At 36.9% G+C, this 26,642-nt stretch overlaps 1 protein-coding gene across 1 annotated transcript in view; it reads right to left on the bottom strand.

Moving 5' to 3' along the window:
- LOC146998546 (uncharacterized) overlaps positions 1-26,642 on the bottom strand; it is a 124,117-nt gene that overhangs the window by 39,568 nt on the left and 57,907 nt on the right. Inside the window, exon 7 of the mRNA XM_085810215.1 lies at positions 11,148-11,238. Coding sequence (XP_085666341.1) covers positions 11,148-11,238 — 91 coding nt within the window. The remainder of the gene's footprint in view (positions 1-11,147; positions 11,239-26,642) is intronic.

The following is a 26,642-nucleotide window of genomic DNA, read 5'->3' as shown; positions in this document are numbered from 1 at the left end:
CCCCAACACACTGCTTTGGCCTCTGCTTCAGCTAAACGGGAGGCACCTTAGTCGTCCTCTCGGGTGTCAATCGGCTTGTCACTAGTCCTTGTGTCAGTGGCTTGGGGATAAGCTTTCGCTAGTACCTGCTTTCGGGAAAGCCGTCTGTGGGGCTTCAGTTTGCGTATAGGTCTGACTAGCCCTAACGCAGGAATCTGTGTTCCCTTGTTGGGCTCCATGGTGGGCTGAGCCGTCGGACCCGAATCTTTTCTTCTGTCGATATGGCAAATTCTCATATATTAATTAAAGACTTCGAGGTCATTCACGTCACTTAAAGTGCTAATGCTTATGAAAAATCTACTGCTAAAAAGTGCGTACCGGTGAAAATGCTAACAATTGTCCCCGTTTCTTTGTTCTCTCTAATTCTTCTGGTCACGGTCACGGTGGAGTGGCGCTTGCGCCAGGGTGCCTGGGACGAAGGCCCTACCCTAGATTGAGGTGATTGAGTTTAGAATAAAAATGCATAACAGTTGTAGGATGACTTAATCAGTGAGTTACCCGAGTCTCCTTTTGTGATAAATAAATACGTTCATTCTTGTATTGGTGAGCCCAGTAATCTGGCAACTTGCTTGTTGATACAAATTCCGCCACGCAATCTGCTTCTTTACTTCAAATAATCAAACTTGGGCAAGAGAATGTCACTATAACAGCACATCCGACACTGAATTAGTGTCGCGGTGTAATCTCGAAATTCGATCTTCTGTATGTTTCTGAAGAACAGATCGCATCCGAGCTGTCTAACCAAAATGCCTGTGGTGTTAAGCGTATCAAGATGCATAAGGAAGGCCAGTTGATCGATACAAAACACGTGATCCTGACCTGAAACTCGCCTGATCTGCCTAAGAAAATTAAGGCCGGATACCTACATTGTCCTGTAAGAGCTTATATTCCAAACCCTATGTGATGCTTCCAACGACAGCGTTTCGGCCATTCTAAAATGTCTTGTCGTGGCAGTCTTACATGCACCCGATGCTCACAGATTGGTCACGATTCTGATAATTTTACCGCTACGCCTTTGTGTATAAACTGCAAGGGTGAACACACAGCCTTTTATCGCTTGTGCCCAAAATGGAAATCAGAAAAAGAAGTGCAGACTGCAAAAGTTACTAAGAACATTTCACACGTTGAAACCAGAAGATTAGTCCAAAGCAGCGTCGACCAAATACATCTTACGCCAAATACATCTTTGCATCTTAAGTCATCTCATACAGTTGCTACCCAAACATCAATCGGTACGTAGACTCTACCAAATAAAAACCAATTGACTACAACCAACAAGAAAAAAAAAACCAAACTCATTTAATACAAAAAAAAAAAAAAAAAAAAAAGAAAAGAAAAGAAAAAAGAAAGAAAGAAACAGTAATTCAAAGCTTCTATTTTTATTAATTATTTTCTGACTACTAAAAATGTAAGTCAGAAAATAATTAATAAAAATAGAAGCCTCAGCAATAGCTCTCTTGATAGGATGATTTCTGAATCTGTAGATTCAGACAGTATGGAAGTAGAAGAAGGTTTAGAAGGTCCCAAGCATCTACTTCCATAAAAAACTAAGAAGCAGCACAGAAAGAACAAACATCAATCATAATAGCCACCCTCGTCTCATGGAACTGTCGCGGTTTCCACCGAAATTTGCTTGACATCAAAGCTATAATAAATGCTTATCATCCTGCGTGCTTAGCAATACAGGAAACAAATCTGAAACCAGAACAACAAGCAAAATTTCGGAGGTTTTCTTTCGTCAGGAAGGATAACCCTGCAGGTGTGCGTGCTAGTGGGGGTGTAGGGTTCCTCACTTCACTGGACTATCCATCAAATACATCTCCCTTGACAACATCCCTCCAAGTTGTCGCTATTCAAGCAAATTTTCATATTGTTGTTTCAGTTGTTTCTCTATGTTTGCCTCCAAATGAACAGATTGATCAGCAGGATTTAAATGGTCTCATAGAGCAGTTGTCTGAGTCCTTTATCATAATTATGGATTTTAACGGCCACATTCCGGTCTGTGGAAGCAAAGACACAAACTCCCGAGGAAGACAAATGGAGCGGCTGATTGAAGATCATAACCTTTGTCTCCTGAATAATGGGCAGAATATTTACTTCCACGAGCCTTCGAAGACATTCCACGCACTCGACCTTGCTATCTGTTCACCATCTCTGTTGCCATTTTGCACTTTTAGTGTAGTAAATGATCTTTACAACAGCGATCATTATCCCTTTTTTGTATCACTTGCACGAAGAGCAGCAAATCTCATGTCGAAACCCCTCGGTTCTTACTCCAATAGGACAGATTGGAAACTCTTCTCTTCCACTCTTCCACTGGAGACCTCACTATAGTAGAAAATGTGCGTATCGACGACGCAGTTGAAGCCGGTACTAATACTATTATTCAGGCAACTATGCTTTTCATTCCTAGAACATCAGAAAAATGCTTAAGTATTCGAAACCATGGTGGAACCTTGACAGTCATGAAGCATTGAAAAAACAGAGAAAGGCGTGGGGAATGTTTCGTAGGTATCCTATTTTACGAAACCTTATAGCGTTTAAAAGAGCCAAAGAAAATGCACGAAACGTAAGAAGGCAGAGCCTAAGAGATTCCTGGATTTCACACCTGTCGTCAAGAACATCCTCTACGCCTAGTAAGCGGGTTTGGGAAAGAGTTAAAAGAGCATGCGGAATGTATAAGGACCACTCACTTTCCTTTTTGGAAAAATGGTGGCCGAGTGATTAGCTCCATAGAAGAAATTACAAATACTATTGGTGAGACATTTGCTGCCGTTTCTTCCAGCAGAAATTATTCATCTGGATTTCTTTCTATCAAGCAGCGCTCTGAGAGAGATCCCATCGCATTTAACTCTACCACATTTGAGCCTCATAATAGAGACTTTACTATGCTTGAATTAAGGAGAGCTTTGTTGCAGACACATAGGTCTTCTCCGGGTCTTGATGGCGTGAATTACGAAATGCTGAAAAAACTGTCCTTTAAGTCACTGATTGCCCTTCTCACTCTTTACAATAGGGTGTGGAAGGAGCGGATGTTTCCCAATGCATGGAGGAGAGCTGTTGTGATTCCTGTGACAAAGCCAGGGAAAGATCCAAGGAATCCCTACAATTATTGGCCAATTGCCTTTACGAGTTGTGTATGCAAGCTGTTTGAAAAAGGTAAACAGCCGCTTAGTTAACTTCTTGGGAGAAAATAATAATATATCGCCTTATCAAAGCAGTTTTCGAAAAGGAAGGACGACACCAGATAACATGCTCCTATTAGAGACCTTCATTCGAAAATTTTTGTTAGAAGAAACCATCTTGTCTCTATTTTTTTACATTGAGAAAGCTTATGATAAGGCATGGAGATACGGTATACTTCGCGATCCTCATGACAGTGGCAACCTACCAATTTTCATTCATAATTTTTTGAACCCTAGAACTTCTCAAGTAAAATTGGCTTTGTTTTCCCTGAGGTATTTGAATAGGAGGAGGGTGTCCCTCAACGCTGTGTGCTTAGAGTAACACTATTTAGTTTAAAAATAAACTCAAAAAGAAAAAGAGAAAGAACTTCCTTCCATTTTAGGATCTTTATATGTTGATGATTTACAGATTAGCCGTCGAGGGGCACACATGAGACACATAAAGAGGTAATTGCAGATCGCTTTAAGCAGGATCCAGGAATGGTCAGACAAACAAGGCTTTGCGTTTTCGAAACAGAAGACCATGTGTGTGCACTTTTGTAGAAAGCGAGGTCTTCATCCTGAACTTATATCTTAAAGGTTCGACAATTCCAACTCCATCTGAAGTAATATTTTTAGGGGTCATTTCTCGACCGAAAATTGACTTTCATTTTTCACATTTTGAACCTAAGAAAGAAGTGTATAAAAACACTAAATATTTTAAAAGTTTTGACGAACACCTCCTAGGGTGCAGAGCGTTGCTCTATGCTTTGCATTTACAGAGCACTTGTACGTTCTAAACCGGACTATGGCTCAGTTGTTTATGGATCCGCCCTCTCTTTAGTGTTGTCAAAATTAGATCCTGTTCATCATCAAGCTTTGCAAATCTCTTTTGGAGCTTTCAGGACATCTCCTGTCCAGAGTCTTTATGTTGGCTGTTATGAACACTCCGTTTGAGGTCTGAGGAGTTGTCTCTTTTACAGTATTTTGTATTGTCTTAACTTGACCATCCTAATAAGCTAATGTTGCTTGATAACATCTGTGAGCTCCTATTTGAAGCACAACCATCTTGTGTGCCTACTTTTCCTTTAAGAGTTCGTTCTCTGATTGAGGAACTCTCTTTGTCTGGTATCTCCCCCCCCCAAGCAGTACAGTCTTTCCAAATTCCACCTTGGGAAAATAAAGAAATCCATCTTGAAGTTTTCGACAACCACGCTAAAACAAACACTAACGAGAATGTTTACAGACAACTTTTTGTTGAGCACAGGCAGTTATGTTCCCATATATACAGATGGATCCAAGCCAACTGGTCATGTTGAGATGGAAATTTGTAATTGGAGACCACATGGAAGTCAGAAGTTTGCACCACGCTTCCTCAGTCTTAACATCAGAAATATCTGCTTTATATTCTGTGCTTCTGTGCACATCAAATCTATGCCATAAAAATTCATAATTCATAGAGACTCGTACAGTGCTTTGAAACTTTTAGAAGCTGCTTCCAACACTCACAGTCCTGTTGTTGTAGATATTCTCAAGTTAACTTTAAAGCTGCAAAAGCGTGGTTTTGAAATTCTGTACTGCTGGGTCCCCGGCCATGTTGGTATCAGGGGAAACGAACTGGCAGATATCGCTGCCAAATCTGCTGTTGACTTGTGCAGCGAGCATTGTTCCTCTGACGGAGATTAAGAAGGTTATCAAGAGAAAAATCTTAGAGAAGTGGCAGCTATTGTGGGATGCTCAGGTTTTCAATAAACTTCAAAGCGTGAAACCTCTAATTGAATATTGGGATTCCATATGAAAGTCGAAGGGAGGAAGTATTGTTAACACGTTTAAGGATTGGTCACTCTCGTGTCACACACAGCACACAGCTACCTTTTGAAGGCTGAGAGTGAATCTGTTATTTCTGTGAGAGTGTTCTGACAGTGCGCCCCTTTTTAGTTGACTGCGTGTATTTTAATGACTCTGACTTTCCTTTTGACCGAATAATCGGGAAAGCCAATACTAATTTATTTCAGTATTTGAAAGAAACAGGTTTTTATCATCTAATTTGATAATACACTTGTATTTTAATGTAATTTAAACACACATTTCATATTTTATATAAATCATAAGTCACTGCTTCACATTTCATATTTTTATATAAATCATGAGTAACTTCATTTAAATATTCATCATTTTATTACTTCTTTTGATTTTATATGTCTGTTGTATTAAATTAATGATTCTGCTTAATTGTTTTGTGTGTTTTAATTGTGTGTTCTCAACATGCGTCTGGCGCTAATAACCTTGCAGGTTGTACGCCGTTTAAACCGCTAAATCCAAAGATTTACAGCAGTTTCTAGGAGAACAATGGTAAAATGTACCTATAACAGCCAGTTTAAAATTTGTGCGCTGTCACTTCAAAATGATTTCAAACAGTTATGGCTGTTAAAAGTGCTCCTACACCATATGAAGTAAAACAATCTGTATATTTGTATTTTTTTGGTGTTTCTGTTTTGAATAATCGCCGTAAATTTTTAATCTCAAGTGATTTGATTTAATAATAAAAGTAAACATTAGTTATCAGTGCATAAGATTTTTATGTGTAGCATATTATAACAACTTTATGCAAACTACATAGAATAAAAACTATTTTTTTTAATTTTTCATTATTTTCAGGATTTCAAACTTTTGATCTAGTCTGTCTTTAATTGCGCATATTTTAATTAGCATACTTCCTAAAGAATCAAATTTTCATAATTTTAGATTAAAGTAAAACATACTGTACTAAAGAATAATAATTTAAGAATTCATTTAGGAAGCTGAATAAAAACATTATTAATAACAATTTTAAAATCTCTCGATTAGAAAGATGCATTTATCCGCACCATTTGTATTGTAATCGTTTAACGTACGTTAATATTTTGAAGAATAATTACATTTTTAACGTTATAAATATATGTGATGCGTTTTACTAAATTATAGCGCTTTTGCGTCATGTCACATGTCACTGCCAGTACATTTATTTTCCTACGTAACTTGGAAAGTATTGCCATTCTGAGGCATAAGATATAATTTATCTTCCACGCGGTCTTTCAAGTAGTCAGTTCTCTGAGGTGTGTATTTTGATGTTTCATAATACCTATAATTTACTTTCCAAATTAAAATTCCTTAAAAATTAAAGTGGCAAAAAATCTTTGAGCTATTTAAAAACAATAAACAAACTTCATGTTGTAGAATTCAGAGATATTAGGTTATTTTGGAAGCTGGAGACGTGAAAAATGAGCAATGCCCTCTCCGGGACTTGAACTTGGACCTCTTGAATACGCAATACGCGTCAAGTGTGCTAACCGTTACACCACGAAGGCAGGCTCGAAGGGAGTAGAAAATATATGCTCCTCGTTTTTAAAGGGCGACTGGGGATTAGGGAACCCAGTCACCATATTCTGGTGGTAAAGAATCATCTACCGTTTTAGTCCAGGCGGCCACTGTGGAGACATTGGGGTATTTTTGAAGAAGTTTGAAAAATTAGCAATGCGCTAGACTCGAACCTGGACCTCTCGAATATGCATCGAGTGTACTAACCGTTATACCACGAAGGCATGCAGAAAGGAGAGTGAAAATACCCCTTGTACTACCCTTTTAAAGAGCAACTAAGGAATCCCCAAATCCTGATGGTGAAGAATCATCACACCACCTTTTAGTTCTGGCGCCACTGTATAATCATTAAGTTTTTTTTTTATATATATATAAATCCGGAGAGGTGAAAAGTGTGTAATGCCCTATCCGGGACTCGATCCTGGACCTCTTGAATACGCATTGAGTGTGCTGCCATTACACCACGAAGGCACGCAGAAAATAGGAAGAAAATATATGATAACCTGTAGAGCAGATAGAAACATCTTAAATTCAGAAATTTGTGTCTGCTGCTTTTTAAAATAAGAATATTTGAGATATTTCATGACTATAATCCTAACGGTTATTCACCTATGTTATCTTTTGAACGCACAAGAAAATTTAAATATGACTTACATACACGCATCCTCACAGCTCTTCGTGCAGTTTTCAATGATATCATTTGTCGTAGTAACAACAGCTGGAAATATAGTTAGAAAGTATTTCAACATCATCGAATGAAAGACTTTTATTTTAAAACATGCGGATATAGCTAGTAATTTAGTTTTTCTCCCCAAATGGAAAACACCCTTTTAGATTTTTAGCAAAGTGTTAATTAATTCCATTAATTAATATTTTGCTTTCTTCTGTCATTTTCGAACAGTGACATAGTTCGAAAAATTATAAAAAATAAAATAAACATATACATGAAATAAACATAATGTTTATTTTATGTATATTTAACCTAAACATACATAAAATAAATATTACATAAATATACAGAAGTTAACATAAACATACATAAAATAAACATAATGTTTATTTTATGTATATTTATGTAACACACATTTTATTTTATTAACACATATTTTACATATAAAATTTCTTTGATGAATAGCATTTTAATGTACAATAAAATTCGTTATGAAAATGTGTTGCTTACAAACTTAAAGAAATTAATTAAATGTTAAGAAATATTCCAAATTTTCTTCTCAACTTGGTTTTCATATTTCTTCGTATGTCAAATAATTGAACTCGAAACTACATCCGAGCTCATCCCAAGATTACTGAACTATGCTATTGAAGTTGCGACGGCTGTTGCAGTACTTTGCAAGACTTGCTGGTGATTATATTTCTCCAAGACAATAGGCGTTATCCAAAATAATGAAAACATTGTACTTAAAAAAGTTAATTTTGTTCCTGCCGATAACCCAGTAAATCGTAAAAATAGGCTTAATAATTTTGTATGTTTATTTTGTATACATTCTCAAAAGTTGTGCAAAACTGCTAATTTTAACTTCTAGCTTTAAAACTTCATTTATAGTGAAGTGAATTCGCTGTATATCAAAGAAGTCCACTTGTTGGCTCCCGGGTCGTAGCTCCATTGGTAATATCACTTGCAAATTTGTTGAAAGTATTATTGAGATGTAATGTGTCTGAAGACTTAACAACAAATGATATTCATGGCCAAACATCATCTACCAGAGGCAATTTTGGGAAGAAAACGGAACTTACAGACAAGATGTTAAAGAGGATTCTTATGTATAAAAGAAAAATCGCGGTTAAGGTGAATACTCACAACGGAAAACAGTTTTAATATATAGAGTATGAAAGGAACTGCATAATCAGAATATTAATGCCTGAGCTACTATCCCAAAAGATTTTATTTTACAAACAAATGCAAAATAGAGACTACAGTAAGTCCAGGAATATAAAACGTGGAATGTTCACTGATGAAAATAAACAGAACTGCTTTCAGTTCAGTCAGTTTTAATGAGTCATTTTCATACGATTTTATACGCAGTTTATGATGTACATGCAGTGTATGACGAGTTTATATGCAGAGAAAACTTACTGAAATTTATAATCCAAACTGTCTCCTTCGCACAACAAAACATGGGAGGGCTTCTCTTATGCTTTGTACCCTTATATTATGGATTGCTGTAGGTGCAGCTATCCCTTTATAAAAAAGAATAAATATCGTTGGTTATAAAACTATTTTAACTGATGATGTCCTCGAAGGATCCTAAATCCCTAGAGGACGCGCCGTCAGGTGGCGGATGGGAAACTTCTCCAGTGGTTCCCACTGGGTGGTAAAAGGAAAGTAAAATACCCTTCGTGGACCAACAGGTAGAAGGTCCAACCTTTTTGGGTCTCTGGCAAGCTTTTTTTTCCATGGTAAATGCAGTATTGGAGTCTAGTGATGCAAAGCACCGTACAGTGAATTCCAGCGCACGTCGATATTTCTGGCAATGGATAAGCCGACTACCTCGCCAAAGAAGCATGAAATACTCAACTTTCCAACACAGATGCAATAGTTAGCCGAAGTAATGCAATAGTCACAGATGCAATAGTAAGACTAATTTTCTAACAAGTTAAGAAAAATTCTATTCCCGAGCTAACCTGCAACCGAATTCTTTCATCTACAATAGCTAGACTGATAATAAAACACTTTGAAGGAATGAAAAGATCCCACGATGGTAAACGAAGTTATAATTTTTGCCCTCACTGTCCTGGTACAGAACTTCTCCAGCACACATCTTTGACTATCCTGCCATATCGGTCAGGCTCTTCAGAATTGTTTCTGTTCTACCGGAATGCCATCTCTTATATTTTTCGAGGATCGTCGTCGTTTCTAGGGCGGCATTAGATATTGACCTTTCTGCACTAACTTTTGGACAGGACAACAACAACTACTGATCATGTCTATTTAGTGATGCAGACTCTGTTTGCTAGCGTCATAGTGTCTATACCGGAAGTGAAACTATACAGTTTGGTTTTCAGAAGCAGAGTTTAGACATCTTCAGTGCCTACGTAATAATCACCAAATTTTAAATGTCATTGAGCCACTGCAGTAGGGGCTGGAAAACTACTTTTATCTAGTAGCATCTTTGAATGAATTGGAGCAGGTACTGTTACAAGAGCAGTATAAAATATCTATTACCAAAATATAGAGTTCATTTACTTCCTTTCCAAGAATTCAAGCAGCTTCAAATAAAGTGTCTCTGAACCATATTAAGTATATAATTATGTATACATTAGGTGTTTCCATTATTATAGATAATCCATTAAGTGCATCAGGTGACGAAGAATCCTATGAAAGCGTTCTGTTGTAGCAGGTGTAAATGAAGTTTCTCAACAAAGCAGGAACTGATTGGTTTCTTCCATCTTGATCCAGATGTAGAACTTCACATTTCGGACTACATCACTAAAGCTCATATAGCTTCACTAAATTTCGTAACTTGAATGATTTCAGTAATTTTGAATCTGTAGGAATTTATATTCTTGGCATATATTTCAATGAACCCTTTCTCGAATTTTTCTGCCAAGAAAGTGTGTAAGTTTTTTTAAAGTAATACCATCATTTTCCTCTCTCGTTTGAGACTTTCTAATTATTCTAAATTCTGAGGGGATCTAGAAAAGTGCCTGAGGATTCTTTTAGAATATAAAAGATTTTCCATGCGTTATTCTCTAAATGAAATATGAATAATCTTGCTGTGCTCAAACATTCGTATACAAATAAGATAAAAATAATTTGCAGTAGTCTCTTAACTCACTATCTTAATTTAGATAGTTCCTCTTTTTTGTTCTAAAAATAGCAACTGCTTATAAAAATCTCTCTAATCTGCGTTTGTTAAAATTAATCTATGTAATAAGACTCTTGCGTAACGCTAATTACTCTAAAACTTACACCATACTTCAGCCAATAATAATCTCAGAAAGTTATTAATAACTAATCAAAATCTAAACCGAAACCAAATTTTTCTGTGCAGGTATTTCTGCTTGGATACGCCGCGTTCTGCTGCTATCTTACTAACGCCTCCGTTGCTGCAGTTTTTTTTTTTTTTTTTTTTTTTTTTATTTCATCGAAGTTAAGGCTTATGAAGGTACAGAAAAAGCTCAAATATGATTACGACTTGCGCCTAGATTGTGCCTGTTACGATGTGCGTAATTCCTATTAAGAATATGCTTTTTAAGAATAAAGAAATTATAAAATTTTCTGTTTTTTAATTTTTGCATGTGATTTATTCCGAACTGAATATGGGGTAGATTTTTAAATGTATTCAATTTTTATTTTATTTTGAATTATTACTACCACTTGTTGCTGATATTAAATTACAATTGGATTAGGTTTTGAACTGTTTTTTACTTTGTATTTATTCCTTTGTACCGTTCCGTTCCGTTGTCACCTCATCTAGCTTTCAAAAGTGCAAGCTTTATTCCTTTATGTATATATATAAACATTTCAGAACGATGAACAAATAACTTTTGTAGGATAATTAAGAAGAATTTTAGCACAAAAGAACAAAATGCTAGCAGAGAACTGCGAATGGAACCTACTTCGCTTACAGAGAGTTTCATTGTGAGGATAGGCAACGTTCTTGTCAATGCAATATCCCAAACTCAACAGAGTTTGCAGCTTACAATATTCGATGCACATCTAAAACATAAATAATAATTAAATGTAAATGAGCATAAAACATTGCGAAAACAAGTTTAATTTTAATATGTGTAAAGCATTATAAAAAGTGGCATTTATTATAGAAGCAGATTTGTACCAAAACACACCAAATATTACATACGCTTGTAAATTATTAGGCAGAAAAAAGTTTGAGGTCTAGATTTTGTATGACATATGAAACCGACTAACAATGAAATGCATTGATGAAAATTATCATCTAAATTATTTTGCAATAATGACCAAAATTCTAAATATTTTTACAAATATTCTTAAATTATAAATTATTATACTTAAAATTCAGAAGACCTGGATGCAAATACTCATATATTAAATGTTAGAGAATTTCATACAAACCTCAAATGTAAAAAAGAAGATATCTGAAGTATATAAAAGGTTATGGAGTAGAATTTGGTCAAATTCAAAATTCATTGAACGGATGTCTAATATGACATGAAGGGATGTCAGAAATAACCATAAGTATGTAACTTTATATTGGAGAGAGAGGTTACCATTATATTTGAAGCTGATATGTGACACATTGTAATTTCGATAATTATGAAAGAAACAAAAACTAATTGCCACAACCAAAACTACGGTACTTAGAAAGTAAAATATGAAAATGTTAGTTTTTCTTTCATATTATAAGGAAAAACATGTTTTTAAAAATGTGATAAAAAGCAGCAAAAGGATTGTTGAGGACAGATAAATAAAATAAATTATGTATTAAGTGTAATGATAACATATGAATCGTTTATAATTTTCTGTCCAATCAATGTGTATTTTGCATACTATAGTTACAGGGTGATCAGCAAATAAGCCCTGATTTCAAAATTAAATATCTCTACAACAAAGATCGATAGAATCATGCGGTAAACTGTACGTTTATTAGCAAAACTGCAAAAATGGTGTACAAAAGTTTAGAAAATTTAGTTACGAAAATCGTTAACAGATGGCGCTCTAATCGCAATGACCTATCAATAGCCTTTAAAATGTGCTTCGAGGTCTAAAGTGATCATCAAAATGGAAAATCACAAAAGTTATTTTATTGCCTAAGCCCGGCAAGGATAACACTAAGCCAGATGGGTACAGGCCCATTAGCTTGCTTCCGGGACTAGGAAAGGTCTTTGAGAGATTAATCTACAGTTGATAGTTGATAGTTGACGGGGGACGTGTGCACCATCCCTTTACCGTAATGGTTAATTGGCATATGCAACACGTCCACCTCTATCTTGAGCCAGATGGGCCACACAGGCGCCTCGCACCATACACCGAAACCCAGCGACCAGGCCATCCAGGTGGCAGTCCAAAAGACCAAAGAAGCCCCCAGAAGCATGTTCACACCAACCGCTTATTGAGTCAAAGTTCAACAAATACATGGCCAGACAAGGGCTCAAAAAAAATAAAATAAATAGATAAATAAAGGGTACATTTGAAGTTTTGACAAAGCATAAGATTACAAAGGTGCAAGTGCCAGTTTTGAATAAATACTAGAATCACATGGACATAATTAGAACAAAACACATACAGATAGCGATAACAATAGAAAACCAAAGGAGTAAACACCATTACAAAACTACTACTGCTACATACTACAATACTACAAAACTACTACTAGAATACTTACAAACAGTACTACAAACTGATACAATGCTAAATATTACAAAACTGCTACTGCTGCTACATACTAGGCTGATAATAATGCTGATAGTATGATATCGATGATGTAATGATCTTAATACTGATGGTAAGTTCAATACAATAGTTAGTGTACAAAGCAAGGATACAATACATAAATACATTATGCAACTATATAAATACCAATGCAAGGTAAAGAGGATACATTATACAACTATATATACACGCATACACACATATATACATACATACACATATACAGATATATACCAATACAAGGTAAAACGATACTAATGATTCTGTACGAGATGCAAGACAAAATTGATAATTCAATATAAGATCAATAAGCCATATTGTTCAATACAATAGTTAATGCAAAGTTAATAAAACACTATTTATATTACTATACCAACTGTATATTTCCTATATTAGTGCAATTTTATACGACGCATATCTATACGATGCTCACAATTTAATATATATTACACAGTACTGTATTGCAGGGAACTTATAATTCAATTTTATACAAGATGATACATATCTATACTATGCTCACAATTTAATGTATATATTATATAATACAGTATACAGTACAATATGATTTACAACTAATACGTAAGATAATGGATGCTATATCATTCAATTACAAAAGTTAATGCAAAATTAATGATACATTATTTATATTACGATACCAACTACACATTTCCTGTATTGCAGGGGACTTATAGTGCAATTTTATTATGTATACGATGCTCACAACATTGCAATTTCATATAAGATTAAACATATCCATACGAAGCTCACAATTTGATATATATATTATACAATACGGTTATACGATATAATATAATGTACTGCAAATACGTAAGATATATGATACAATAGGTAAATTAACATGCTTACAGGGTTAGTATACAAGACACAACAATAGGTACAATACAATACTAAGAGTAAATAAATAGAGTATGTGACAGTATATAGACAAATGCAATGTAGAAAAATACATATTGTCAAGTAATTGGTAATAATTCTATGCAATATGCAATACAAGACATATGATACAGTATAAAATCGATAAGCTACGTCTATGATACTATTTATAATTTAATGGAATATTTAAAGCAAAAAGAGACCAAAATACTGCTTTAACTTTCATACAGTATTTTAACACAATTGCTAGTTCAGTAAAATAATTAATACAATATTTAATTCAGTACGTATCTCAGGGTATAAAAAGAAGTGCAATATATATATTCTTAATAGTATGATGCCTATAAGGCAATGTTCTTAATAACTGAAGCGAATTAAATGCAATACTTTGTATACAATACACAAGAGCAACACTTCAGTACAATACTGAGGATAAAAAGACATATTTAACAACAGTATAAATATACAAATGCAATGTATAAAAATACCTATGATCAATTCAATATTATTAATTCTGTGCAATATGCGATACAATGCAACAATATAGTTATACCAATATCTAAAATCTAAAGTCTAAAATTCTGCATGTAATTCAATAAAATAGTTAATGCCAAGTTGAATCAAGACTACTTATAACGTTATGCTAATAATCCAGCTAATAATCCAGTTTCTGTATTGCAAAGAATTTAATTTACAGTTCCATACTAAAGCATACATAGCGATACGATGTTCATAATTTCAATATGTTGCATCACATATTCTTAGGGTAGAGCTTATAACTCAACATAATATTACATAACTACCAGTTATTACAATGCTCGATACAATATTTTTGATATATAACCAGATTAGAATACTTAATATGTAGCTTGTAATTCAGTAAGATAGTAATACCATATCTATAGTTTGAGGTTGCGAGTATAATACTTATTGTGCAATATCTTATAGTGCATTTAAAATACAATACAATTTTTAATAATATTTGTAACAATACTGGGATTATTAAAAAGAAAGAATATAGTTATAATATGTAAATAGACAAGAATGCAACTGGAGTGTACAAAAATACAATTGTATTATGAAAACACTATGTAAACAGACAAGAATGCAACTGGAGTGTACAAGAATAGAGTTGCATTATGAAAACAGGACAAAACCATTAACATTAGACAACCTGACATAGATCAGATCCATAACTGTGGAGAATGTCCATAATTTTTGAGAGTTTTCTGATAAGGTACTTCTGCTTAATTAAAAATTTACTAAATGCTAGTTGATTATCCACAGGGAAAGGAATGTGAAATTCCTCCGTTAACGGGCATGTAGTAATATAATGTTCAGGTATGCCTAGAGTTCCGCAGACACAATATTCACTATTTGCAATTCCATGCTTGTAAAAGTAGCTTGGAAATGGACCATGCCCCGAGATATATCTTACTAGTTGATGATTTGTTATCTGACGACATTGATCCACATACGTAATATGATTGTACGTTCGTCGACCGGTTTCATCAGTATCCCATTCTAGTTGCCATTGGGATATAACTTTTAAAAGAAGAGCTCGTTTTAAGTGAGATGTTGGCCACTTAAGAATCACTTCTTCAGCCTCGGCATCGGTATTTTCGGCAGCTGATTTGGCTAACTTATCTGCCAAAGTATTACCGTGATCCCCAGCATGGCCCTTAGTCCAAGCTAGCGTGATGTTATTTCCCACTTGATTACGAAGTTCACATTGGATGTCCGAGATAAGCGAAGAAGAATGTCTGGGGTTTTGAATCGCTTGAAGCGACGAAAGACTATCAGTGATAATTATTGCCTCCATAGCACCACTTGTTTTACAGTGTTGAACTGCTTTGAGGATGGCTAGGGCTTCCGCTTGAAATACACTATTATTTCCATGGAGATGACCCAACCACTGATAAATTGACTGACCATTATGAAAGGCTACAAGGGCACAGCCTGTCTGTTGATCTATTTTAGATCCATCAGTGTAATATTGAATGCTTGGGATAGGTGGCAGTGTTACGTCCTTAAGGAAAATCCAAAGTCCTGTTCCTTGAAGGACTGGATGCACATCCAAATGTTGTGAGGGTTGTTCATAGTGCAATGGTGTGAAAAGTTCATCAAATAGGATGAAAGGTTTTTTCAAAACCTTGACGGATTGTATTGCTGCTTCCTGCAGAATACGTAGATGAAGAGGGATCAGTCCCGCCATGACATTTAATGCACTGGATGAGGTAGTACGAAACGCCCTAGTTATCTGTAAGGCAAATTGACGCTGGAGACTTTGCAAGTGGCGCACTTTGCGACCCTGCATGGGTTCAGCCCATATAGCAGCCGCATAGGTGACCATTCTCTCGATAACGGTGAGATAAAGAACCTTTTGTATATAGGGACTAATTCCCCATCCACGACCCTGCATTTGACGCAATTTACATGCAATTATAACAGTTCGTCTCTTTAGTTCCAAAACATGCGGCATCCAGTTCAGTTTCTCGTCAAAGATAACGCCGAGAAATTTGAGCTGCGGTTTGATAGGTATACGTGTACCATGAATGGTGATTCGAGGCCGTCGAACCAAAGATCCTCCTTTTTTAGGGATTAATAAAATTTGCGATTTTGGTTCGGAAATTGTTAATTTAATTCTAGAACATAAGTTATAAAAGAGATCACAGGTTTCAATAGCATTTCTTTGCAACTCTTCTCGAGTTCGTCCTTGAATGATAAAAACTGTATCATCTGCATACGCATATGCCCGGGTATGTGCTGGCCAGTTTGCGGCAATAACAGAATTAAATGTTATATTCCATAAATCAGGGCCAGCACAAGAACCCTGCGGACAGCCTCTGTTTTGTTGTCTTGTAATAATGCCATGATTAGTGGAGTAGATAATTTTTCTTTCCGACAAGTAACTTTGAAATGCAAGAAATAAATTCTGAGGACAATCAGCTTGTCGAAGTGCCTCCAGTATTGCAGGCCACCACAGTGAGTCAAAAGCATTCTTAAGATCTATACTGATGAAAGCACTGTGGTGACCATTGTTGCGATTACGATGTATATCTTCTGTAATTTTTGATAATACTTGTAGGGTAGACCTACCTGGTCTAAAGCCATATTGGTGATCACTTAAAAAGTGAATTGAAAAACTATATTGAGTTACTGCCTCCGGAACAATTTGGTTTCCGGAGAAAGCTTTCAACAACGAAGCAGCTGGTTCGGCTCGTCGAGTTTTGTGGGGATGCGCTTCACAAGAAACAAAATGTCGCCTTACTCATGCTAGACGCGGCGAAGGCATTGGACCGCGTCTGGCCCTAGGGGCTTATTTATAAACTTATAAATCTCCCTATGGATAGAGAGCTGATTCAGCTAATTATGTCTTTCATCACTAATAGGAAATTCACTGTGGCTATTGGAAAGGACATCTCCAGTTTGCGCACCATGAATGCAGGCGTCCCACAGGGGTCCATTTTAGGGCCCGTCCTGTATTTATTTTATGTTCATGACTTCCCTAGAGCTCACATTGGCAGAAATTACTTTCTTGGGTGCTATGCGGACGATACGGCATTAGCCGTAAAGTTAGCAAACGCACATCATGCAATCAAGAAATTACAGGAGCTTCTACCAGTGGTAGAAAAGTGGTGTACGACTTGGAGAATTACTATTAATGCCAGCAAGTCGTAATTACTATTGATAAGGAGGAAAAATACACAGTTGACTATTAATAGCAAGCTCTTCTTATTCTCTGAAGAGATTCCTAGAGTTAGTAAGGCGAAATATTTAGGAGTAATGCTAAATGAAAGATTAAAATGGGGAGATCATATAACAGAGGTAAGAAGAAAAATTTTCACTGTTCTAAATAGTCTCATCCCTATATTGGGTAATTATTCTAGCTTAGACCTCAGGAAAAAGAGGCTAGTTTATATTACGGCAATTAGGCCATTGATGACTTTGCGTCGCCGGCCTGGTGCACGGCTACCAAGGAGGATATAAAAAGACTTCAAATCATGCAAAACAAAGTCTTAAGGCTTATCACCCATGCTCACTTTTTTGTGAGCAATGCTACACTGCACTGTGACTTAAAACTGGACACTCTAGAAGAGCACCTGAATAAGATCAACAGGAAATTCTTCACGAAAGCTATGAACTGTGACCATATGAGAAATTTTGATATCTTTACCTACGAAATATTGAATGAGGACGCCAAACTGCGCCCACTTGCGGCCCACTTTATCAGGGACCCGAACTTTCCCACCTAGTGCCCACCTGTAAATAATGTACCCAATGTGTTTATTAGCATTCTTAATTTTGTATCTTACTCATTTATTGTACTGTGTATTTCTTAAATTCACTAGTTTTATTCACATTCTACACTCATTTTATGACTCCCACTTAGTCACGCCTTTACCGGGCCGGTTACTTGCTAGTGAGCTCTTGCGTTGCTGGTCTTCCTATTCTTTATCCGTCTTTCTCCTCCTTACTGAGGACATTATGTGAAGATAGTTCTATGTTATTGTGCCCATCAGGCATAAATTTGATTGAACCAGATAAACTACTGATCTCAGTGGTATTCTGGCTATAAGTTATCAGTCAGTCAGTCAGTCAGAAAGTGATCAGTACGACTGTTGGCTAGTGAAAAGAGGCTAGCGTAGAAAGTAAAGTAATGTATTCCATTGAACAACGTGTTTTTTTGGTTCTGGAATTTCACCTGTTAGAACCCAATCCTACGGCAACACGTTGCAGTTTTCAAAACCAATTCAATGTTCCGGTTGGACCCGATGCAAAAACATTCGCATGCTTTTCGCAAAATTCGAATGGACTGGCAGCGTGGCTGATGATCGAAAGGGAAATGTTAAGCCTAGGCAAACTGTAGTCACTCCTGAAAATGCAGCCAAAGTTTCTGGAATTGTTTAGCAAAATCCTAGGAAAAGCATCCGATGGATTGCATCAGAGACAGGTTTTAAGTACACGAGCACGCAAAAAATATTAAAAAATAGCCTATGGCTGTTTCCATACAAAATCCAGAGTCATCAGGCCATACCTATGAAAGCTGTGCAACAAAGAGTTGACTTTGCGAATCAGATTCTGACAACGATCGACAACGACAGAATTGATGTGAGCTGCATCTTGTTCACAGATGAGGCACATTTTTCATTTGAATGGAATCGTAAATAAACAAAACTGGAGATTTGGGGGGTCCGAAAATCCGCATTTGTGTGAAGAGAAGGCACTGCATTCGCCTAAAGTTACCGCATGGGCTGCGATATGCGCCAGAGGCATTATCGGGCCCTTTTTCGTACGAGAAACGATAACTACTGAACATTACGTTACAATTTTGGAACAATTTTGTCAGTACTCAACTAGCGTTGGAGTATCGACCAGGTATCGACTGGTTCATGCAAACTGGGGCTCGAGCACATTGAACAGATAAAGGTTTTCGCTTTCTTCATGAATACTTTTTTGGGAATAGAGTAATTGCGTTAGATTATTCGCAATTTACTGACACAGGAATAGCTTGGCCTCCATATTCTCCCGATCTGAGTGCTTGTGACTTCTTTCTGTGGGGTGTATTGAAAGACACTGTCTATCGAAACAATCCCTCTACTCTAGATAAGCTTGAATCGTTATTGGCGTTGCATGTTGAGACATTGCAAGACGTGATGTCAAATTTCCTTGTTCGTTTATGCCACCTCATTGTTTCGAATGGTGAACATTTTGAAAAAAATTGTATTTTGATTGCAAAGGCTGCTTCCCTTTATTTTATTTATTTATTTATTTTTAGACTCCTTTCAGAAGGAGTTTTTAGCGCAGAGCGCCATCTGTTAACGATTTTCTCAACTAAATTTTATAAACTTTTGTACACCATTTTTACAGTTTTGCTAATAAACGTACAGTTTACCGTATAATTCTATCGATCTTTGTTGTAGAGATATTTAATTTTGAAATCAGGGCTTATTCGCTGATCACCCTGTATGTACTTTGTGTAAATTCGGATAAGATTGTAAGGATCTTAAGTTTTACTAACGTTTATTTTATTTTAAATCTTTACTATCACTTCTTATTTTCTACTTCCGGCCAGAATTATAAGCGTGAAGGAGTTTATGCAAAGTTGTCTGGCAAACGCCAAGTATTTAAGTGTGGCCTTTTTGCCAAGCAGAAGAGAGGAAGCCGTGAGTTCGAAGCAGGCCGCTTACCTTAGAAGTTACGCAGTTGCTACTTTGCCTTCCAGGCCAGAGGTTTTAATCCTCTTGATAAATTAAACGTATTGTAGTGTTCACAGTCTCTGTGCTACATACGCTTCCTGTTATTATAAGGCCAATCTCATTCTAAAGTTAAATTAGAGTTTAGTTTTATTTTGATATCTTTTAAGTTAGACCCCGAGTGGAGGGTCATTGTATTCCGAAGTACGGAAGTCATTGTACATAAAGAAAAAATAAAGGGTTTTGTATACCCTTCGTCTGTATCCTGTCTACTTACTACAATTAGTGAACATAGCTTTAGTAAGCTCTCTGTTCTAGTCAGGTCATTGTATGTTTCCGAAGAAGGTTAGAAGAAACATTGAACCTGATAGTGGCGCCCGACGAAGAATAACCATGGCCGAGTTTCAAGAAGAACCTGTGCTGCCTGCAGAAACAGCTCAGAATCCAGAAATGCCAGCTGCCGCCCTGGAAGGATTTGGGTACATTGTCCAGACCATGCGCGCTTCGATGAAACCAGAAGCAACGTTTAATGCAAACTCACAGGTAACCAGTTTTTTGGAAAAATTGGATGACCACTTCATGCTCTACCCCGTGCACGAGTTTCAAAAAGTTACCTTAGCTACCAGCGCTTTGAGGGGCCAAGCGCTTAACTGGTTCAAATGTATCGGCAGAAGTCTCTTGGGTCAAGCAGGAAGTCCCACCTATACCTACGAAAATTTCAAGACTGCCCTACTAAAAGCCTTCCCTGTTGTAAGGGATCGTGCGAAATTAGAAACAGAACTTTTCAGTATATATCAACAAAGAATGGAAAACCTCTCGAGTTTTATTTTAAGAAAAATTCACGTTTTCAAGCTCTTGTATGGAAACCGTCCGGATCCTGAAATAATTCAAGTGATTTTGCCGAGGTTACTACCCCAAGTGCAAGACTTTATTGAATTGAGAAATCCGACTACACTGGAAAAATTATTTGAGCTAGCAATCCAGTTTGAAAGTAGAAGAACGGCGGACGTCGAAAGAAGACGCCAATATCAACAGCGAAACCAATTTGGTACGCCAAGACTACAGCAAACTCAAGCACATGGCTACGGAGACAAAGCGAATCAGTGGGCAAGGAAACCCGAGCATTCAAAAACAGCCGGCGAACGTCGACAGTTCAATAGCAACCCAGGAAAAAAGTCTCAAGGCCAGTGGAGAAAGAAGGAAAGCACCGAAAGGAAAAATAATTTAAACTAAAACGGATTTCTGCTGACGAGAGGGTGCGGAAATCCGAAGGCCACGAAAACCCCTCTTCCTACAAGTTAAATACAGTAATGGTGAAAAATTTAACTCTTCCGAAGATTGAAGTCTTGGTGAATAATATCCCGGCCACCGCACTCCTGGATACCGGCGCGCAGTGTTCCTGTGTGGCGTGTGTATTTTTTTTAATTACGGCAAAGCACACTAGGGCTATCTGCCTAAGGGGAGGGATGCCTTTCGTGGAGGACTTTCTAAGGGAAACTGGCTCGTATACACGTTACACATGGGGAAAACCACGAAAACACCCATGCAGACAGCCCGTTCGCGGGATTCGAACCTCGGACCGAACTACCAGTGTTCAGCGACTTTACCGCTCGGCCGCTGGTGGGCCTGTTCCTGTGTGGCAGAAGTCTTTTTTAGAAAGTATTTTCGCAAATACCGCATATATAATGCGGATAATACAACAGTATTAGCGGCGCAAGGAGAACAATGTAAGTGCGTAGGTAAAGTACCTTTGTACATCCGTATCAAGGACGAACAAGTAAAGGTGATGTTTTTTATAGTAAAGAATTTGCAAGCACACTTAATACTAGGAATAGACTTTCTTTCAGACGCACAAGCTACACTGGATTTTAATGAAGCGTCTCTTAAGCTGACGATGAAACCAGTGCGTGTAGAAAAGGTTGAACCGCCAAGGTTAAATCTTGACCACCTGCCTAATGACGAGCAAGATAGAATCCGACAAGTGGTAAGTGAATTTGCTTCCTTATTTAGTGATATTCCAGGATTTACCCAGGTTACTAACCATAGTATTGACACCGGAGATGCATTGCCGGTTCGTCAAAAACCATACCGGTATGATAAGAATAAGAAAAAATTATAGAATGGCATATTACCGATATGCTACGTAAAAAGATCATAACGCCTATCTCAAGTAGTTATGCTAGTCCGGTGGTTTTATGTAAGAAAAATAATGATTATCCTTTGGAGCATCCAAAAAGGTGGAGATTCGCTATTGATTACCGTAAATTAAATTCCATAACGAAATATCCGGTATATCCGTTACCGATTATAGAAGAAATTTTAAGGAACATAAAATCAACCAAATTTATGACGACTTTAGACTTAACGAATTTTTATTTTCAAATAGGGATCAGGCCTGAGGACGTGCCTAAGACTGCTTTTATAACCAAGTCTGGCACTTATGCATTTTTGCGAATGCCGTTTGGCCTTTCAGGCGCCCCAGCAACATTTCAGCGATGCATGGACATTGTGTTAAGACCTGTTCTCGGAAAGTCACATTTATCTATTTAGACGATATCATTATTACTAGTGATAATCTAGACCAACATGTACAGGATTTAAGACAGGTGTTTTCTTTATTAAATGAGGCCGGTCTAAAAGTTAATGTCGAAAAATGCAAATTTGCAGCCCCTGAATTAAAATATTTAGGTTACAAAATATCGCAAAAAGGGATCGAGACAGATGAATCAAAAATAATCGCTGTACAAAAGTATCCGACTCCAAACACGGCAAAGAAGCTCTCTTCTTTTCTAGGACTTTGTTCATATTATAGGTCCTTTATAAAAGATTTTGCGGCTATCGCTGAGCCATTGTTAAAATTAAAAAGGAAAAAGGCAAGATTCTCGTGGACGGCCGAAGCCAATAGTGCTTTCGAAAAATTAAAACAAGCATTAACGCAAGCCCCTGTGTTAAAATTTCCTGAAAAGGATGAAAATTTAGAAATTTCAGCGGATGCTTCGGATTATGCGGTAGGAGCGGTACTTTCGCAAAATCAGCAGCCAGTGGCATTTTTTAGCCGAACTTTAAATCAAACACAAAGAAACTATTCCGCGACCGAGAGAGAGGCACTTGCAGTTCTGTTAGCAGTGCAAAAGTTCCGAGTCTATTTTGGAAAGGCGCCGATAACAGTATATTCTGATCATGCGGCGGTAACTAGATTGTACTCTGGGAAAAATTTATCCCCAAGGTTAATAAGATGGGCACTCAAGCTGCAAGAATATAATCTGGTAATCAAGCATACTCCCGGAAAGGAAAATATCGTAGCAGATGCCCTGTCACGAATTAAATTAGACGAACAGGGTAATACCGTAAAAGTTGCAATGCTGACAGCGTGTACAATAAATTCCCGAGAAACTGTAATAACCGAACTGGGTAAGGATCCTGAGTTTGGAAGTATTTATGAGTATTTGAAGGATCCTGAAAATTTTAGCCACCAAGATATTGTGGCGATAAGAAATAGGGCGGCCCATTACGAACTAATAGATGGTCTATTATTTTATACAAAAACTACGAATTCCAACAACGAATTTCGACCTGTTATCCCAGCTAGTCTTAGATTAAATATCCTGCAAGAGCTCCATGACAGCCCTTTAGCTTCTCATGCTGGTATTCGAAAAACTACTCAACGCGTACGCGAGGCAGTCTACTTTCCTGAACTGCAAAAGTTAACATGGGCGTATGTCCAGTCCTGCCCAACATGTCAAGCCGTTAATTATATTAATTTCCGCCCGGCCGGGTTTCTAAATAGTATTAAATCCGAATTTCCAAATGAAATAATCGGCATCGATTTATTGGGCCCTTTCCCAAAAAGTCAGTTAAACAAAAGTCGCTATCTCCTTGTTATAGTTGATCATTTTAGTAAATGGACCGAAATTGTTCCCTTAAAACGAGCCTCCGCGAAATTAGTTACCGATTCTATTTTAAATAAATATATTTTAAAATACGGGGCGCCCCTAAAAGTTATATCGGATAATGGTCCTCAATTTGTAAGTAATATATTTGAAGACATGTGCCAAAAACTGGGCATACGTCATTTAAAAATGGTCCCGTATCGGCCGCAATCAAATATAGCGGAACGGGTCAAGAGAAATATAGTGAAAATTATCCGTAGTTATGTTAAAAATTTTCATAAAAGCTGGGATAACTATGTCAATGAATTTGCTTTCGCCCTTAGGACCGCAAAACATGATACAACGGGCAAAACTCCTGCTGAGTTATTTCTAGGCAGAAAGGTTATAACACCGTTAGATAAACTATTTTATGTGCAACAAAGAGCCCCAGAATTTAAAATGGGTGATATAGAAAAACTAATAAAAGAAGCAAAAAAGAATACGGAAGTAGCACAAAGAAAACAAAAATTGTATTATGACTTGAAACGACGGGGAGTAACTTATAAAGTAGGGGATGAAGTACTAAAAATTAAGCATTCACTTTCTTCAGCACCAGAAGATAAAACTGCCAAATTTTTTCCACGCTTTGAAGGACCATATGTTATAGAAAAAATAACTCACGCTGTTGTAGTGTTAAAGGCAAGAAATGGTGAAACCTGTTCCGCAAACATTAATCAAATCAAGCCCTACTTCGATCGTAATAAAATGCAAATCTTTTCAGATCTTTTGCAGGATCCGGTACGGCAGACACCGCAGGTACAAGTTCCAGAGGTGGGAAAACGACAGGTACAAGGGCAAGCCAATGAGAGACAGAAGCAAGTGAAAAGAAAATTGCCCCGCGGAAAAACTGAAGGTAAAAAGAAAAAGAAGCCGTTCCACCGTCCAAAAAACAGAGTTCACGAACACCCCCAGAATATAGAAGGGAGAAGGACGACGTATGTGGAAAAGACCGGGAGAAAGGACGGCAACTATAACCCGGCTGTGAAACGGAAGATTGACTCATCCGACAGAACTCTCCGCAGCAAAAGTCGCCGAACTGCGGAAGGGCCATCAGCGGCGGAGGAAAAAGTACAAGAAAAATTTGAACGGCCAACAACGAGGTCCAAGCAGGATCACGATAGAAGTTTCCCGGTTCCACCAAGACCAGCTGCCTTCAAACGGCCAAGACCACAAGCAGAGCACAAAAGGAAGATGTTCAAGGGTGGCCGTAGTGGTGAAAAACGGAAGCTTCCAGAGGAAAGCACTGAAGGGCGAGCCCGTACAAGAAGGAGGATCAACCAAGCTACGGTCTGCAGCACCTTTAAAGACTGGGCCCAGAAAAGGATGTCTGAATATTACAAAGATAAGTAAAATTTTATGTTACTTTACAAACTTAAGTTAATCTTTCATTCTTACTGCAAGTGGCAGAGTTCAAGAAGTTTTACCTCATGCGAGGTCTACCTTTATCGCCAAAAGGGCGAGAAATGAGTTGTGACCGATTTTCTTATTATGTTTTTCAATTACTCGCGCGTAAAACTAAAGTTGATGTATAATAGCGTTGTATAAAGACTTAAATATTGTAAAAAGTTATTGTATAAATTTTATTTAAAACATTCTAACAAGAAAGAAGTTTTAGTCTGAAAGACTTTTTGAAATGTAGTATTATTTCAATGTAGAAAGAATTGGCACTTGCTTTGAAAAGAATAGAAGTTAACAATGTACTACTAATGTATGTTTTCAAATGTGTAAAATTAACGGCATCTTGATATGTTCTTGTATACATGTGAACTGTTATTTTGAATGTTTAGAAATACCGTGATATGGTAAAAGTGAAAGTAATGTTAAAAATTTGTTATTCGTGTGACTGTAAAGATTAAATCATGGTGAATATGTGTTAAAGGTTGAATGATGTAGTTAGGCTCTCTGACGCTACACTTTAGAGTTAGCCACTTTCAGAATAGTACCTCAGGGTCTAGAGTTGAAATTAGGGTGTGTTAAGAGGTCTCGTATGTTGAATTTTAACACGTTAGTGTTTTGATTGTAGGAGGAAGTGTTGAACACATAGACAGAAACACATTCGTGTTTGGTGTTTTTACAACACATGTCAGAGAGCACGGGGAGAGATAATTAAAATAGTCATGAATGAAATAAGAATGTTAAGAAAAGTATATTCTATATGTTATTTTCAATGTCATTCTGTAACATTTCATTAAACTAGTTTTCCTTCCAGATCTCTGGAAGGAACCAGAATTGAATAAAGCTCCTGTTTAGATGCAGTACAGATGAAAAAGAAAAAAGATTGTTGTATATTCCGGGAGCTGCTATTGTAACAAATTTCTTTCTTTTAAAATTTTCTAGTTTCTAGCTAAGTTATGACTGTAAAAGGTTGGCCTCGCGTTAGTTTCTAGAGCTAAAAGTTTTCAACAAGGTCGTTTTAGACCTCAGTTTCAAACTAATTAACTCTGGCGGGAAGTATGTAAGGATCTTAAGTTTTACTAACGTTTATTTTATTTTAAATCTTTACTATCACTTCTTATTTTCTACTTCCGGCCAGAATTATAAGCGTGAAGGAGTTTATGCAAAGTTGTCTGGCTAACGCCAAGTATTTAAGTGTGGCCTTTTTGCCAAGCAGAAGAGAGGAAGCCGTGAGTTCGAAGCAGGCCGCTTACCTTAGAAGTTACGCAGTTGCTACTTTGCCTTCCAGGCCAGAGGT

This window comes from Stegodyphus dumicola, chromosome 2 (assembly GCF_044657685.1).
Source record: "Stegodyphus dumicola isolate Sdum_Otavi_A_Nest chromosome 2, ASM4465768v1".
NCBI classification, from domain to species: Eukaryota; Metazoa; Arthropoda; class Arachnida; order Araneae; family Eresidae; genus Stegodyphus; species Stegodyphus dumicola.
Note: the sequence above shows the minus strand (reverse complement) of the source record. Positions and strands in the feature narration are given on the sequence as shown.